We start from the raw sequence: 18,206 nt of genomic DNA, 5'->3' as shown, positions 1-18,206 counted from the left end.
CAGTGAAAGCAAGTAGAATTTGCACTGTCTCAAAGTGAGCAACTGGAGAGAAGGTGTCTTCAAAGTTGGTTCCAAATTCTTGTGTGAAGCCTTTTGCCACAAGATGAGCTTTGTGTCGACCATTGCTTTTAACTGTGAAAACCCATTGACATTTAATAAGTTTCTGATCCTTTGGAGGATCCACCAAGGTCCAAACTTGTCTTTCTTCTATAGACTTTAATTTGTCCTTCATTGCATCAAACCACTTCTTTTTCAGATCAGGAGTCAATTTTAGAATGTCTTTAAAATGGTCTGGTGATTCTTTGATTCTAGCAGCAAGTGAAAATTCAAAGGGATGCATTTGGAATTCCTGATCTTGCATAGCTTTTGGAGAGTTGGGAATAGGAGTCAAGGGAGATGGTGGTGTTCGAGATGGATGTCCAGTCCATTCATGAGGAACTGGAGGAGGTTGTAGGTGAGGAGGTAAGACCAGTGAAGGTGGTCTTTGATTCTCTAACTCCCTACAAATTCTTTCTTCTCTTTGTTCTCAAACTTCACAAGCAGAGTCTTCAACATCACAAAAGTGCTGTTGTAGACAATCCTGTCTTTGTTGGATTTCCCTTTCTATTTCAACTGGGTTTCTCTGATCTCTGTATATGTTTCTGGGTTTGTTAGGAACTTTGGTTTGTCTGGGAGGATGTGGTTCTCAACAAGGAGCATTCCAGGGATTATGGGGATGCTGCATGAGTTGAGGGTTGACTGGAGGTACAGCAGCAGGTGCTCTCTGTTGTTGAGCTCTAGGCTGGTCTGCAGCTCTTCCCTGCTGTGGGTTTGGATTGGGATTAATAGGACTTGGTTGTCTGGGTTGATGAGACCCATTTTGGAACTGATCAGGTTCCAGTAATGAATGTAGGCTTTCAGAATCAGAAGATGATGAATGGTCATCTTCAGAATTGGGGTCAAAGGTTTCAGTCTTCTTTTGTTTATCTGAGCAAAAAGGAAAGGAGTCTTCTATGAATTTTGCAGTTCAAGAAAGAATAATCTTCTGACCATGGAGAAATCTGTATCCTTTGGTATTAGGCTCATAGCCTAAGAAAACCATCTTGATTGCATGAGGTTCCAATTTATCTTTTCATTGTTCTTTTGGAACCCAAATGTAAGCCTTGCAGCCAAAGGTGCAGAAATAGGAAATATCTGGAACTTTTCCTAAGTATAATTCAGCAGGTGTCTTGAACAGGATTCACTTCAGCAGAGTTCAATTGTACACATGGAGTGCACAGTCAAACACAAAATTCCAATACCATTTAGGGACACATGTGTGATGATGAATAGTTCCAGACTTTTCAAGAATGGTGTGATTAAATTGCTCTGCATGACCATTTTGTTGTGGTTGATCAGCAATTGACAATTGGTGGGTGATTCCTCAAGAAGTGAAGAGCACTTTGAAAGTATGACCCATAAATTCTCCCCCTTGATCCAAACAGAGCACAAGAAGATGGTGACCAGTAGTATTTTGAGTGGAGACCATCCAATTGGCAAAAGCAGTATAAGTGTCAGATTTGTTGTGAAGGTAGAGGCAAAAGCCAAAGGAAGAGTAGTTGTCCAAAAGAGTAAGGACATATTTGGAGTGGAAATATGATTCCACTGGTAACTCTAGTAGGTCAGCATGAACCAATTCAAGAAGCTTAGTAGCTTGTTTCCAAGAAGGTTTAAATGCCTCAGAAGACATTTTACCCTGAGCACACCCTTTACAAGAGGAAGTCTCCCCCTGTATATTAAGAGTAGGAAGACCCAAGTGGTGAAGATGATGAAGGATAGCATTTGCCAGGTGTCCAAGTTGATTATGCCAAAGGTTTTCTGGTGATAATGACTGTACCAGAGGGCAAAGGACTGAAAAAGCATTGGTAGGTGGAAGCGGTATGCCCACAAACCAGTGTAACAGTGAAGTTGGAGAAGCTAATTTCACTTCAACAACAATCTGGCCATCTGGTGCTTGGATTACTTCATGGGATAAAGTTGTGGTGCTCCTGTACCCATTTTCTAGGAGCACATTTCTAGAGCATAGTCATTTTGAAAAGAAAGGACTATAAGCAACATTATGGAGTGTTAAGTTATGCCCTGATTCAAGGCAAATAACCACTGTTCCTTCTCCAAGAATTTTAACTCTTGACATTCCAGCAGTTGATGCTTGAGCTGGATTGGAGAATTCTCAGGAAGTAAGGTAATCAGTTTTAAATGGAGTCACATGATGTGATGCTCCAGAATCCAACATCCAAATTGACTCACCCTTTGGTAGATTCTTAAATGATGAGTGCACACCCAAGGGATAGCAGTCATAAGTATCATAAGCATTTTTGTTGAACTTGCCAATATCCTGAAGCAGAGTCATTAGGATCAAGCTTGACATCAGGATGATTATGGAAAAAAGAAAAGTGAAGAGGTTTAACTGGTTTTACATCTGGTAAGGAGCCATGAAATTCTTTTAAAGAAAAATGGCAGCATTTTTGAAGTCTTCTGGAAGACTTATTAATATGTCCATCTCATGATGGATTCACAATGCCATTACTCTCATCAATCCCTGCCTGTACCACATTTGTGTGAGCCACATGGGAAGTTGCCATTCCATCTGAGGAATCACAGGTGTCATGATTACATATCCTGTCCTCCTGATGAGAGGGAAAGGATATCATCCTCTGTGAAGAGTTCGCACTCTCCCATTGTGATGGTTCCCATAGGGGTAAGTCCACATGGAGTGAATGCATGGCTGCTCAGTGACAAACAGTGCATGAACAAGGCATATTATTATTTGGGATTTTGATGTGAATTTCAACTGACTCAACTTGATCATTAAAGGATCCCTGAATTTCATCAAGGAACCAAGAGGAGAGTTCACCAGTTGCTCCATCAACTGGGAAAGTCCAGGAATTGCCAATATTTTCCATAGCCATGGAAATATCTTGTTGGGACAAGTCTGGATCATATTCCTGGACACTGGTAATAGTGTGTGATCTGAGGAAAGTTTCAAGGTCTGTGGTATAGACATTCTCAACTGCAGCAGGAGGTGCAGGAGTATATTTGGGAGTTTGTTTGCAGTTGATGTCCATAGCAGTGACATGAAAATCAGCAGCATTATCCTCATAATTTTCATAAGGATAATCATTGGGCATTTGTTCAATAGAAGTGAAGTTGACAACTTCAGCTCCTTTGCCCTCTATTTCAAGAGCATTGGCTCAGGCTTTGCCCTTGCCTTTGCCACAATGGCAGTTTTGGTTATACTGCCATGGTTCTGTGAAGAACCCTGTTGCTGTTGCTGCTGATGTGGGTAAGGAGAAAATCCTCCATGTCCACATCTGCGACCTCCATGACCACCATGACCACCTCAGCCACCACAGAATCCAGAACTTCCTCCTCTGCAATGATCTTGAGTATTGTGAGCACCTCAGCAAATGTTGCACAAGGGCAGTTTATTCATCTGAGCTAACAGGGAATTGGACTCCTGTTTAACTCAGGTACCAGATGTACTCACTATTTCTTGTTGAGGCAGCATAGTCTTGCCAGACTTATGCACCCAAATTTCCTCCATCCTAGGAATGACAGTATCTGGGGATAATTGGCCAGCAGTGATAGATGATAATATATTGACAGGAGCCTGTTCCCAGGCTTGAGACATAGAATGGACAGGTATAAGGGCTTTCATGTTGTCATTAAGGTCAATGCCTTGACCATGAATAGCCATCATGATCATGGTAATCTCAGAGATTTTAACCATGATATCATCCTTTGGTTTAATTTGGATGTGTATCAACCTCTGGAACTCCATGAAAGTAGTCATGGCAGAGGGATTGCCATATTTGGTTTTAAGCTTGTCCCATTTGAGCTTTGACATGTCTTTCCCATCAATAGACATTGCAATCATAGGATCACAGTATAGTGTAATGATTCCTTGGGCACATAAATTGCTAGTGATCCAAGGTTCCTGCTGTGCCACATCCATGGGTTTTGGTTTGGTACCATCAATGATGTTCATAATACCAAGAGTTTGAAAGTATGCTTTCATAAGAATCGACCAAGAGGCATAATTAAGGCCATTAAGTTTTGGAATTTGTTTGCCAAGGCCTTTGGACATTCTAGTAGATGTCCAAGATTAGATGATCATATAAAAACGATTGAGAAGGATGCAGAGTCAAAGAGTCAAGTAACTCAAAGTCTAAGGGTTCAAAATAATGATACCCAAAGAAACTCCAAGTGGCATCATGTAAAGGTACACTGTCGCCAGTGAATCCTAAGTAAGGATCCACACAACTATAGGGAATAGGAAAACAACCAGTGTTACAAAAACCAGGACATTGAGATTTTACAATGATTTTGAAAATATTATAAGATTCATCCAGCACTGGTTCCTCAAGCTCCTTGTGGTACAGGCCTCTAGATGTGTACAGTATGTCCATGGTACTGGGGAGAGGATAGTTGCATGTTAATGGTATGAGACTGGTGAGCTCTTGCAAGAGCCATGGAAGGTTCAAAGTGGCATCATGGTTCCATGAAATAATCAAAAGAAGTGTTGGCCATGACATGTTCAAAGTCCCTGCAAATGTCCTCTGTTGAGGGCCAGTAAGTGAATTTTCTGTGACTGGCTCCATTAACATATCCAAGATGTCTTGAGAACTCTCATATCTGACATTGGCACCCATATTGGCTTGTCATTTAAACTCCAGCAAGAACTCAAAGAGCTCTTTATCAAATTCATCTCCACTTCTACATCTTTGGTGGAACCACCTTGGGACACATCTGATGTCAGTGGACCTGTCAGCCCAAATTCCTTGGTGAAGGCACTCAAGATGCTCATGCCAAACCCAAAGAGGCAGGATGAGCCTGCAGAAGTTTCTGGCAAGGTAGTGCAGATGGGCATTGTGCATGACATAGATGAAGGTGTCATGGATAATGGTTGACATGGGGATGGTGAATAGCAAAGGATCTTCATAGGTGACACTGGGTAAGTCACAACCATTGAAGTTAGCAATCACATGTGGAGAAGATGAATGGGTAAGCTTTAGGAAGAAGTCAGTGAAATAGCTGTGATAAGCAATGTGGATACCAGGGCAAAAGTACAGGGAATCAAAGCCAGGAAAAGTGGGCATTTGATCCCAGGAGAGTTTGACATTGGAAAGAGGGATGAGATAAGTTGTGGGATTTGGCTTCTTGAAGAAAGCCATGGATGATGGAACTGCCTCACACCATGAGGCACAGTCTCAGACATACAACATCTCCATATACTCTATTATCTCCTTAATTGCATACTTCCTCCACTTTGCACCCTCATACATTCCATCCCAATGTTTGGTGATTTGTGTTTCCAAACATTTAGCAACAACGAGAGACATTCTTGATAAATAGACTTGATTAGTTCCCATAATTTTTAAAGAAACTTGAACTCAGCAAGATCAAGATCTGCAAGATTGATATCAGGTAAGACAAGGTTCTCAGTGATGAGGTCTCCACCATTATGGAAATCCTCAGTGAGAATCTCTAGCAGTTTGGCCATCTCCAGAGGATCTGGAGAAGGTACATGTTGGGGAGGAGCAGGATCAACTGCACCTTTGACAGTGTAGGCCAGTACAGGATCTAAGTCTGGTTCTCAGTTGAGATCAGGAATATGAAAGTGTAAGTAATGAGGCAGTGGAAGAGGGAGCATATGTCTGAGTCAAAGTACTTGATGTTGTTCACCTAGCATGTTGAACAGAGCAAGGAGCTCACATTCTTTGACTCTGGCCACATATTGTTGATAAAGCTGCAGCCAGGTTGGGAGACTGAGTAACATCATCCAGAAGGTGGATGAAGTGACAAAGAGTTGGTTCATGTCCTGCACACCAAAAGCTCCATAATACACTAGAAAAATCGACTGATAACAGCCAGCTAAAGGTGACAACATGATAGTAAAAGCAGCCCAACCAAGCACATCTACGCCTACTTGATCCATAGTGATTTGCCTGTCAGCAGTGATCAAATCTATGCAAATCAAGTAAATAGCACCAACACCTAGAAGGTGGGGCTCATAACCTATTGCACAGAGGAATGGGAAGGGGCAAGAGAGCTCATACAGAACACTTGCCTGATAATAACTAGTTGGGCTTGTTAGAGCAGTTTGTAGGAAGAGTTGATTGTTCTGTAGGTAGAACAATGGGGAGTACAGCAGAAATCCCTGAGTTTATATACATGTAAATGTACACATGGACCAGTTGCATAAAAGGAAAGTACTACTATGTATAGTATAGAAGTGCATAGAATGTCATGGAATATGATGTAGTAAATGATGTCATTATGACATCATTGTGGAGCTATCTGACTGAGCATGTCAGGTGATCATACACATGTATCACAGCATGTTAGTCTAGGCGTGTCTAGATGTCGGAACTAGTAAATATTTCCAACAATGATCTACCACCAACACCAACTGACAATGGCGAGGTCTGCCACCAATGCAAACCCAGGTTCCAACATCCGATCGACAGCGTACAACGGGACTATATTTAGTAGAACGCGTATACGGTCATCAGTACTGTCACAAGGAACATAAAATAGGTCGGAGAGTCGTGTGTTTATTGCGTTTGCAACACAGAACAAGTACACAATGCCAGGTATGTAGTAACTGTACCGTTGCTACGAGTCGAAAGGTTGCTCGAATAGAAATTCGAATAAGGACTCGAGGAACTGCCTGTTCTCAGGTTGCTCGTCGACTGGTACGGCCATTATTGCCTCTTTAAGTTCCTCCTGAGTGGCACGGTGGGTGACATCCCTAACGTCCGGTTTCTTTCGTACATAGATATGAGAGAACAGGTACATCAATTCCTCGACAGAGGGAGTATGCGACTGTCGACGTTCTTTGAGTTTGTTCTTGATGCGTCTTGCCAATTTAGGGAGTGGTAGATGGGACGCACAGAGTCTCTCCCATGATTCCTTGCCAAAACAACGAATCATTTTTTCTTCTGCCATGTCTAATAGGATGCCGTGATGAAATAGCACTAGGAATGAAATAGCCTGACGGAGAGATCAGTCAAGAAACGCTCTACATGGGTCAGAACCAATTACCTGGCACAGGTCGTCGGTCTCATTGGTATATTTCCTGTACCTCTCGTCGACCTGAACATTGAGGGTTGCTATGGCATGACCCAACTCCGACTGCTCCTTTCGTATTTCGCTGTGTACTCTTTTCAAGTCATTGATCGACTTCTTCGTTCTATCGATGCTTCTTCTAAATTCATCGTCCAACTTCTTCATTTCACTGCCATGGCGTTCCATGTTGTGCTCATGCCTCATCTCAGCCAACCTGCATCCCATTGTAGTAAGTCTCGACCGCAACATTTCTGTAATGTCACAGTTAGTCCTAGCAGATAGCAACAATATAACGGAAACTCACCATCACTACAGTCTCCCAAAGATCCATCCTCAGGACAATCTCCAGCATCTTTCGTCTTTGGCTCAATGACGACGTGCATCACTTTATCCTCCTCATCTAGGCCACAGTCAGCTGACAACTACCTGTGGTTTACACTGACAGGCTCACCCAGAAAATGTTCACTTTTGAGCATGTCTGGTCTCACTGGGACCACAGAGTCGCCAGTTGAATTCACTGCTGTTGCTTGCACCGTGGGTTAAAGACCGCCAGGGGTGTGTGCAGGAAACAGATATTCCAGATGCATAATACGAATTTCAGGGTGGTTAAACATAACAAGTGTTCTCGAAAGCCGTGACATGGCCAGTACCGTGATTGAGAAATCGAAGAGGGAAGAAATCTTAGGGCCTCGCGCAGTTGGTCTGCAAGTCCTAAGCGGAGTTTCAAGACCTAACCTAACCCCAAGGTGACGTGACCTGTCTAACTGCTTATGGTGCACGTCACCTAGCCACTGCCACCACTTTGGTACAAAGCTTATAGCACACACAAAACCCAACGGATTGCTTAGACTCTTTTCAAAACAACTCCAATTTAATATTATTATTATAAGAACTTCACCAGCCAAAATTTTGATACCTTAAAAAATGACGAAGTTATAAACTCACTCTGGGGGCAAAAACCAATGTTTGATGGTCAAACATGGGTCAAACATTGGTCAAACAGATACTATTGTCTAACTATGTTCCTACTATGAACATTTGTCATAAACATTAATAGTGGCGCTCAAGGTGGTGCTGGAAGTGCTCTGGAATTGTTCTGGAATGGCATTGGCCTTGCGGAGTTTGAAAAGTTATGTCTCCTCTATGACCACACATTTGCCAACAGACCCACCAGGAATTCAGGCTCTGGTCGTGGATTGAGCAGTAGATCTACTCATGGCAGAACCAATGGCAAGAACCTGGCTTCATCCAGCCAGTGGGCTGTCACCACTACTGGTGATGCATCTACTACAGAAGGTCTTCAGGCAAAGAACATCAACTGGGATGTTCCTCATACCAATATATTTGTCAACTGGTTGCTCACCCATCCTGCAAACCAGAGAATCCTTTTTAGTGATAAGATCACAACCATCTCACCACCTTCACCTGATGAGGGGCCAGTGGGCCATAACAAGAAAGAAGTTCAAGTAATTATTGCTGAAGTCATATTCAAGAATGATCCCTACTACAAGGACATGTACATGGCAGGTGCTGCTAAGTTCCAAGTTAGCATAGGCAACCACATCACTACATCAGTCTCCTCATCATATTTTATCTGTGATTTTTTAATGATCATTTAGGCTGAAGGGATCATATTGCAAGTGCCATGCACACTTTAAACAATCAGGGGAAGGCATATCATGGAAACTGGTATCCCCCTCATCACCTTCCTGGACCAAGTAGTTGACAAACTAGAGACTGTGACATTGGCTGAAGTTGACACATCCTTGAGAAAGCTGATTTTGAGTGCCCAACTAGTTGCCCAAAAGTGGAATGAGTGAATGCCAGCCATCTGCATAACTCAAAAGGTCTTGGTGATGATTTTCACTGAGGTTGTCAAATTAAGGGGTGATGCCAGGCTCAGGGCCATCAGCCAGGTCTATCAGCAATGGTGAAAGGTTGCCTTGCAGGCACCAATGCTCTGGGAAAGGGTGCTAGTGTTCTCTGGTAAACCACAATGGACATCTGAAATGCTCAGGCACATGCTGAACACACCTCTTGACATCTCCATCAATCCAGTTGACCTTCCAGCAGATTCTAGGGCACTGGTGATCTTGAATGTGATGACTGTGGCTAATCATTTCTGGAGGTTTAGAGCCTTCAATCTCACAGCTCCATATCCATATATCTGCAAATTTTTTGACTTGGTATCCTTCAACCACAATGAAGCACCCCACCTTTGGGTCTTGTCCCTTAGAAGCCAAAACTGGGGCAACCTGCCTGAGTGCAACAAAGCCCTCCCAGTCAAATTGTTGACCCTGGCCACACCATGCCTAGAGTACCTGGTGCTCCAAGGCTGCCACTTTCATTGGGATGCGATGAGTTCTGGCCTTGCACATTCCTATGGTCTATCAACCCTGCACATCGATTACCCAGAAAAAAGTGACCCAGCATCGAAGCCATCAACTTTTGCACTACTCACTGCACTTGTGCCACTCACTTCACTCAAGGAGCTCAAGTTATGCAATGCCACGAAACCTGTCCCAACCTCACAATGGGACCACTTGACTGTCATCCTCCTGCAGTTGCAGACCTTGCATCTGCAGTCAAGCATGCAACTCTGTGCCAACTTCCTGGGAAGAATTGAGGCACCAACAATTGTCTGCCTTGATATAGATTGCAATACCACCACTTCATTCATTGAAATTTCTGCATTCATGACTGCAGTTGGGAAGGTGGCCCCCAATGGATGATGAGGGGAGTGAAGGAAGCAAGAGCAGCAGGGACAACACTGCTGGCTCACTCAGAGTCGAGAAGAGGCTGCTAGTCAGAAACAGCAGTCAGCATGGCAATCAAGACCAGGTTTCAAGGATGAGAAATGCACCTGCACCCTCAATACAAACCACATGACATACAGAACACTTTCACAGGAACTTCATACCAAAACATTGATGTAGACACATTGGGACACTCGCCCTCGAAGGGTTCAGAACCCTGTTTGAGAATATAGGCACAATTGCACCCTGTGACAGTGGTTGTGCAGAGGTATGGAGTATAGAGCTGAGGCACAAACTTGATATTCATGGCTGACCAAAAAGAATGTGTATGAATTTCGGGCTGCAGGGACCTTGTAAACAAGGTGATTTCAAATGACAAACAACAAGAGGTGGTGGTACTATGCTGAATCAAATATATGACTTCCAAGTGCGATTTCCAGCTATGCAGATCCCTCACATTTCCCTGGCTTGAGGTTGTCCAGTTTCGCAATAAGGATTGACACTTGCCCCTCTCCTGTTGGTTCCCTGCATGCCCTGTTCATACAAATAAATTGCTGTGACCCTCCTTGGCCATGCAGAACAGCAACTTGTTTCCATTTCACTAGAATGATGGCACATTGTGGGCATTGGATGGGGAGAGGTTGGCCCCATAGATGGATATCCCTATGCCCCCAGATATACCTTATAGTAGTGAGTATGTGTTGAGTTGCACCTGTCTCTACCATGAACAGAAAAACACTCAAGTGTCCCCCAAGTCAAGTACAGTCTGTGAGGGCCTCTGGCAAAATCATCTGGATGGGGTAACCTTTGATATACACACATTCAATGATGCCAATAATGAGGTTTGATGTGAGGACAGGTTGAAGGTACTCTGCATCAAAGGTGACAGCACTGGAGAAACCTAAGCTGTAGCATGTGAAGCTTGGAATTAGTACATAACATCCTCATGTGGAACAGCCTACTGCACAATGGTATCCTGGATGTTGGTTAAACTAGCTTCGTGCCCGATGACTGACCCACAGGTGAAGAGAAATAGCATGGCACCTGACAGCAAGGAATGAAATGGGGATAGTAGGCTGGAAAGGCACTGTGTGGAAATGATGTCATCAGAAAAATTATATTCATGTCAATGGGGTGTGCACCTCACCTCCAATGTCACCAAAAGCCTGATAACTACCTTTACCATGTTGACAGGTCCCCCAGTTGGTATTCCTGTAAGGCATAGGTGAATGACAAGGGTAGGGTGTGAAAGAAGCCTTGAATGAATGGACAACTCTAATGGTTGGTTAACTGAAATGGGCACTGGCAACACTGGATAGCCATCACAGTAGAAACCCTGTTCACTTGATTAGCACTAATACCACTGGTGACTGATTATTACCTACCCAATAAGGTTTGACAGTTTGTTCCTGCTGTGAAGTAAGCCAGTGGCAGTTGACACATTGAAACTGGACATCTGGGGCAGAAACATTGCTGAGGTGTTCTTGTGGAACAGTTACACAATGGTTACAGACAACCCATTCACAACTGTCACAACACCAGAGTTTCCCACCATCTTGACACAAAATGCAAAAGTTCTGTGTTTAGAGAAATTTTGATCAGTTGATTCACTTGCAGAGATATACATACTGTACTCACATGACATACTTGTGCATCCTCTATCAACAGAATTGCTTCCAGATTGTCTGATTGAAGCTTGGCTGCAGCTCCACCAGAATCAAGGTCTGAAAGCATGACACAAGGTGTGATGCTGCCATTGGATTTTTTTGCTGTTTGCTTCATGCATGTCATAACCATGCATTCACTCCAAGTCCTTACTCACTCCACACCCTCTTCTGCTGGTCATTCACTCACTCTGCACCAACTCCACCCAACTTCTGTCAGTTACAAACCATCTCTGCTCTGACAGTTGTCAGACTTGTGTTGCTCTCCTATTGGACTGAATGGACTGTTCTCTGAGGGGTCATGTGACTACCTTCAGACTCCTCCCTGACAGTGCACAGTCAGGTACTCCACAGTGCATGCACCACATGGTCCAGCACCTGGACTGTTTCCTTTTCTGGATGTTCTATGTTACCTGTTTGTATGTCCTCCATCTACCCTTCATTCATTGTCTAGGAAGTTTTACTTGAAAATTTCTGGGTCTCTGTATGTCAGTTCTGATTCTGGTTACTGTACCTCTGTAGTAGTATAAAAGCATGTATCATACTCTGCCATTCCTCAGTACAAATATCAACTGAGTTCCTACTCCCTCTGTCTCCATCCTCTGCCTGTTGGAGTTATCTCTGACTTTCTGTCTATTTCTCTCCCTCTGAAATACGAGGGCTGAGATCATGCAAGGGGGTAGCACATGAGCTAAACCCAATGCCCTCACTCTGCTCTGCCTTTGTCTCAGTGGACTTCATTTCTGCCAACACTCTGCCAGTCAGAGTTCAGTTCTTTCTTTTGGGCTTGCTTCTGAACTCTCCACAGCCCTTGTCCAGTGTTGGAGTTGGTTGGAGTAGGCCTGGACTTGACAGTATATTTGTACTTGCACTTGTATGATCTCATTTTCTGTCTTCTGAAAATCTTACACCATTATGAGAACTTGAGCTCAATCCCAGAGAGAGGTCACTGAGAACCTTGCACTAGCTAATCTGTGTTGACTCCCTTCTGTCATCAAACAGTTCCAATCATTCTCTGCTTGATGCTGCTCTCACACTGAAGGCAAAAGCACTTCACAAGCTGGTTGCTCCAACCTCCACCCAACCACTTTCCATACTCTGTCTCCTCATAACCAAGATGATGGACCCAACCCCAACCCTGATGACCCTGATGGTGATCCTGATGGCAGGGGCAGTGGTGACAGGGATATCCCCAAAGACCTGGCTGAGCTGCCAGAGGACCCCCTCATAGCTCTTGCTAGAGCTGTCCATGCACTTGTGCAGTCTAGTTCATGCACTGGGGACTCCACTCCAAAAACCAAAGTCTGCAAGCCTGACACCATTGACAGCTCTGACCCTAAGAAACCCTGCAAGTTCCTCATACAATGTGAGCTGAACTTCCAAGAACACCCTCACACATTCTGCTCCAACAGAGCAAAGGTAACCTTTGCTCAGTCTTACCTTAAGGGTATGGCTCTGGCTTGGTTCAAGCCAGACCTACTAAACCCCAACAATTATGACCACCCATTCTGGATGGACAACTACCACAAGTTCTTACAAGAGCTCACAACTAATTTCAGTCTGCATGATGCCATAGCAGATGCCATCCAACAACTCAAGAACCTTACTATGAAGGATGGCTCTCAAATTACCAAATATGTTGTGGAGTTCAATTACTGGGCCTCACAGGTCAAGGACTACAGTGTTGGTGCACTCCACCACCACTTTTATAGTGGACTTCCAGACTGCATCAGGGATGAGATTGCTTGCATCAGAAAACCTTCTACCCTCATGCAATTCCATGAATGTGCTCAGACTATTGATGCATGCTACTGGGAGCATAAAGCAGAAGTTTCATGCACCACCAAGTCTGCCTCTGACAAGTCACAGTCTTCCAACACTGACAATAAAGCCAAATTGTCACCCTCTGCCTCCACTCCAAAGTCCAACACCAAGGGCAAGGGCAAACAGAAAGATCCACCCAAGTCTGACATGCCCAAGTCCAATATTGCCCATCTTCTGGGCAAGGATGGCAAACTCACCTCTGCTGAATGCCAGTGCAGGATGAAGAACAACCTCTGCCTCTACTGTGGTGAGGCTGGTCACTCTGCCAAGGACTGTCCCAAGTCCACCTCCCATGCAGCCAAAGCTCATGCAGCTATGGCTGGAACTCTGCCTCCTCTGCCCATGGAGAAGGTAGAGCCAAAAAATTAGTCCACTCCTCCAGGGAGCTCACAGAGCCTGGAGGAAGCATTGATCCCAACTGTGTGCAACTGGACATCTGACTCAATGTGTCTGCTCTCTCTAGTCTGAACTCTTTACTTCTGTCTGTAACACTTCTTGGATACTGTTCCTGCATTGATCAATTCTGGCACTTCTCATTGTTTAGTAGACCTGTCCATAATCAAAAAATATGCTATTCTTGTTTCCCCCATTTCTCTGCCAGTTCTGCTCCACTTGTTCAATGGTAGTACAAATGCTGTCATTTCCAAAGAAGTAGATCTTTGCCTCTGCTTTCCTTCCAGCAATGTCAATTCTGTTTCATTTTATGTTACTCCATTGGATTCTTCATGTTCACTGGTATTAGGACACAACTGGCTCACCCACTTCAATCCATTGATTGACTGGGTACTGGATGCCAACACCCCAGGCACCTTCATCACCTTCCACTGTGACCTCTGCTCCATCTGCAGCTCCAACTGCAACTCTGACAGACTCACTGCACTCTACTCTGCTTGTCTCACTCATCAATGCTGCTGTGTATGTCAGAGCCTGTGCTCTCCCTGGCTCTAGACAGTTTCGCTTATGGCTCTCCACTTCTTCTCCACCTACTGACCTCTCCTCAGTCCCTCCTGAGTATCATGAGTTTGCTGATGTCTTTAGTAAAGACAAGGCTACTGAACTTCTGCCACACTGCTTGTTCAATCTCAAGATCAACCTCAAGGAAGGAGCCTCTCCACCCATTGGCATGATCTACTCTCTGTCTCTGCCAGAGCTTGAAGCTCTATGCACCTTTATTGACAAGCATCTTGGCTATGGTTTCATCAAGCAGTCCACCTCCACACACAGTGCCCCTGTCCTCTTCATAAAGAAGAAGGATGGTTCACTCCACCTCTGTGTAGACTATTGAGGGCTCAATAAAATCATGAAAAAAGACCGCTATCTGCTGCCACTCATCTCTGACCTACTCAACTCCCCAAGCCATGCTAAAGTCTATACAAAGATTGACCTCTGCCATGCCTATCATCCAGTCCACATTGCAGATGGAGATGAATTGAAAACAGCTTTCCACACTCATTATGGTTCTTACAAGTGGTGGGTAATGCCATTCAGTCTGACTAACACACCTGCAGCCTTCCAGTGATTCATCAACAGCATCTTTGCCAACATGCTCAATGACTGCATCATGGTATACCTCAATGACATCCTAATCTATTAGCAGGACATGGAGTCGCACCATGAACATGTAAAAGAGGTACTCCACTGCCTTCAAAAGCATGGTCTTTATGCCAAGCTGGAGAAGTGTGAGTTTCACTCTGACTCCATTGAGTACCTTGGTTATGTTCTTTCTTCCTCCAGTCTCACCATGTCCACTGAGAAGGTTGAGGCAGTCCATTACTGGCCTGAGCTGCAGAAGGTGCGAGACATCCAGTCTTTCCTTGGCTTCACAAACTTCTACAGACAATTCATTAATAACTACTCTGACGTTGTTGTTCTGCTCACTCACCTCACACAAAAGGGTGCCCCTTGGAACTTTTCTGAGGAGTGTTGCTCCGCCTTCCTCCACCTGAAGGATGCCTTCAGCTCCACTCCCAACCTCACACACTGGGTTCCTGACACTCTGCTTACAGTTGAAACTGATGCCTCTGACTATGCCATTGCTGGTATTTTGTCAGTCACCTGCTCTGACAGTGAACTCTGCCCAGTCACTTTCTACTCCTGCACCATGACCATGCCAGAACTCAACTATGATACCCACAACAAGGAGCTGTTGGCTATCTTCGAGGCTTTCCACCATTGGTGGCATTACCTAGAAGGTTTCACCTTACCTGTCATTGTGGTGATGGACCACAAAAACCTTGAGTATTTCTCCACCTCTAAGGTCCTCACTTGTTGACAGGCCTGCTGGTTGGAGTACCTTTCCCAGTTCAACCTTTCCATCCACTTCCAACCTGGCTGCCTAGGAGCCAAACCTGACACACTTACATGATGTTGGGATGTCTACCCAAAAGGGGGGGATAGGGACTATGTGCAGGTAAATCCTCACAATTTCCACCCTATGTTTACACAGGAGCAACCTGTGTCATCCCTCCATACCACTACCCTCATGGCACCCATGCTCCATGCTGCCATGGTCTTCAATGTTGAGTGCTTGCACTCTGACATCATCTCTGCCCTACCATCCAACCCTGTCTCCACCAGCCATCTTCCAACTCTGACTAAGCCTTGGTGGTCCCTGGACTTTGACAGTCTACTCTGCCTTGATGGTCACATCTTTGTCCCTGACATTGATGGCCTCGGCCTTTGAGTGCTTTGGTTCAAGCATGACCATCCTCTAGCAGGCCATTTCAGGCAAAACCGCACCCTAGAACTTGTCTGCAGGGACTACATGTGGCCTAACCTCTGCTCTGATGTGAAAGAATACATCAGGTCCTGCACCACCTGTGGATGGAGCAAAACTCCACATCACCACCCTTATGGTCTACTAAAGCAACTCCCTGTCCCAGAGAGACCTTGGAACTCCATCTCCATGGACTTCATCAAACACCTCCCCAACTCTGATGGCTACTCCACCATACTTGTGGTAGTGGACCACCTCTCAAAGCAAGCGGTGTTCATCCCCACCATGACTCTGTCACCTCCACTGAACTCACTAAGCTCTTCCTTACCCATGTCTTCTCCAAGCATGGAGTGCCAGCTAATGTCACCTCTGACAGGGGTCCTGAGTTTGTCTCACACTTCTTCCACTCTCTAGGAAAGGCCCTTGATATGCATCTTCACTTCACTTTGGGTTACCACCCAGAAGGTGATGGCCAGACCAAGCAAATGAACCAGACCCTTGAGCAGTACCTTCATGTCTACTGCAACTACCAACAAGACAACTGAACTGAGCTGTTACCTCTAGCAGAGTTCACTTTCAACAACACACCAAGTGTGACTACTGGAGTTTCTCCCTTCTTTGCTAACAAGGGATACCACCCAAACCTGTCTGTGGTCCCTGACCAAGACTTCACCTCTCCAAGGGCTCATGACTGTGTCATTGAGCTCTCTGCCCTTCATGACTTCCTCCACTCTGAAATGTCCACTGCTCAGCAGCACTACCATGGTCCAGTGGATGCCAGATGCATACCTCCACCTGAGTTTAAGGTTGGAGAACAGGCCTATGTCAAAGCCAAGTACTTCTGCTCCACTCGTCCTTTGGAAAAACTCTCTGAAAAGTACTTAGGTCCATTCACCATCTTGGCCAGGCCAGGTACACACTCCATCATCCTTAAGCTCCCTGATTCTATGCCCTCAGTACATCCAGTCTTCCATGTCTCACAACTGGAAGCTGCAGCAGCTAACCCTTTCCCAAACTGACAACAACCTCTGCCTCTGCCAGTGGATGTCAATGGTGACCTTGAGTACAAAGTGTTGGAGATACTCAACTCTAAGGTGGACCACTGTTGCTGCCATTGTCAACTCTTGTATCTAGTCTGCTGGGTTGGTTATGAGAACACCAACGAAGAAACCTCTTGGTTGCTTGCAACTGAGCTAGATCATGCTTCTGACATAGTCTCTGCTTTCCATGAATGCTATCTGCACAAGCCTGGCCTGTGTCAACCTCTGCCATAGTACTCCACCCACATAACCTTCCTCCATGGGCCAACTCCACCCCTTACCAAACTACCTTAAGTACTTTAGAGTTTTCTCTGCTTATCCATTTCACTTCTCAGAATCACAAACAAGGTCACAAGTCTATTTTGTAGTAGTACAAAAATATACAAACTAAAAGACAAAAAGACAAAGAAAAAAAGAAAACTACCCTACTCTTCCATTGCTTGTTCTCCACCACCTTCCTGCTCTCCTCTGACTTCTTCCTCCTCCTTGTTATCCCCCTCCACACCTTCATCTGCTTCTTCATTCCTGTCCTCTGCTGCCTCTGACTGAGGCCATTCCCAACCACTGCCTGTGTGCTTGAGCTCAGCCATCCTGGCCTCTTGCACATCCTCCCTCCTTCTCATCTCCACCCACTCTACCCAAGCATGGTATAGCACCCATGCATTGGCTGTCCACTCTGCAGCTGCCACCATCTGCTCCACTGCATCTGCCATCCTCTCAAAGGCCAGTGCAGTGGTCTCATGTGCTTTGGCCTGCTTCTCCATGGCCTGCAGCTGCCACTCCCACTCCCACTCTGCCCACCATGTGTGGACTCTTGCACCTGAGGGACCCTTGAGCAGGGTCACTGGTTTGTCCTCCTCTCTGCCTGCCTCCTGCTTGTCATCTGCCTCTTCCATCTCTGTTTCTTTCTCCTTTCCCTTCCCTCACATCCTCTTCTTCTTCTCCCTGTCCCTGCTCTCTTCTGTGAAGGCCCCACTGCTGCCTCTTCCTGCATCCAGCTGCACATCTTCTTCTTGTTGTGGCAGGGCACACAGGCCCTGGTCTTACCTTGCCCCAGCTTGCACTGCCCCACCATCAGACTTGCTATACAGCAAGTGCAGGGGGCTCTCCTGGTCAC

The 18,206-nt window shown here is 45.2% G+C and overlaps 2 protein-coding genes across 2 annotated transcripts; one reads left to right on the top strand and one right to left on the bottom strand.

Moving 5' to 3' along the window:
• Window positions 1-6,514: 6,514 nt before the first annotated feature.
• On the bottom strand, window positions 6,515-7,765 carry F5J12DRAFT_840699 (uncharacterized protein). The gene is made up of 5 exons (XM_051746109.1): window positions 7,637-7,765; window positions 7,541-7,615; window positions 7,394-7,489; window positions 7,066-7,340; window positions 6,515-7,014 (listed from the first exon to the last, which is right to left on the bottom strand). Exons 1-5 carry the CDS (start codon window positions 7,728-7,730, stop codon window positions 6,637-6,639), a joined length of 918 nt encoding a protein of 305 aa, XP_051598581.1. The 5' UTR covers window positions 7,731-7,765; the 3' UTR covers window positions 6,515-6,636.
• Window positions 7,766-9,044: 1,279 nt separating this feature from the next.
• F5J12DRAFT_783855 (uncharacterized protein) lies at window positions 9,045-9,821 on the top strand (the record flags this gene model as incomplete). Its single annotated transcript, XM_051742934.1, has 1 exon — window positions 9,045-9,821. One exon carries the CDS (start codon window positions 9,045-9,047, stop codon window positions 9,819-9,821), a length of 777 nt encoding a protein of 258 aa, XP_051598580.1.
• Window positions 9,822-18,206: the final 8,385 nt, after the last annotated feature.

The sequence above is a fragment of the Pisolithus orientalis genome (genome assembly GCF_024613125.1).
Source record: "Pisolithus orientalis strain OTSU chromosome Unknown F5J12scaffold_21, whole genome shotgun sequence".
NCBI classification, from domain to species: Eukaryota; Fungi; Basidiomycota; class Agaricomycetes; order Boletales; family Pisolithaceae; genus Pisolithus; species Pisolithus orientalis.
The sequence above is the reverse complement of the archived record's forward strand: the minus strand, read 5'-3'. Positions and strand labels throughout refer to the sequence as shown.

Excerpts from the sequence above, each read along its gene's own strand:
- F5J12DRAFT_840699 (XM_051746109.1), bottom strand. The coding sequence starts at position 7,730 with ATGTCACGGCTTTCGAGAACACTTGTTATGTTTAACCACCCTGAAATT. Across the intron at positions 7,490-7,540 it reads CAAAAGTGAACATTTTCTGG|ATGAGGAGGATAAAGTGATG; the intron begins GTGAGCCTGTCA and ends ACTGTGGCCTAG. Across the intron at positions 7,015-7,065 it reads AGACCGACGACCTGTGCCAG|GCTATTTCATTCCTAGTGCT; the intron begins GTAATTGGTTCT and ends TCTCTCCGTCAG.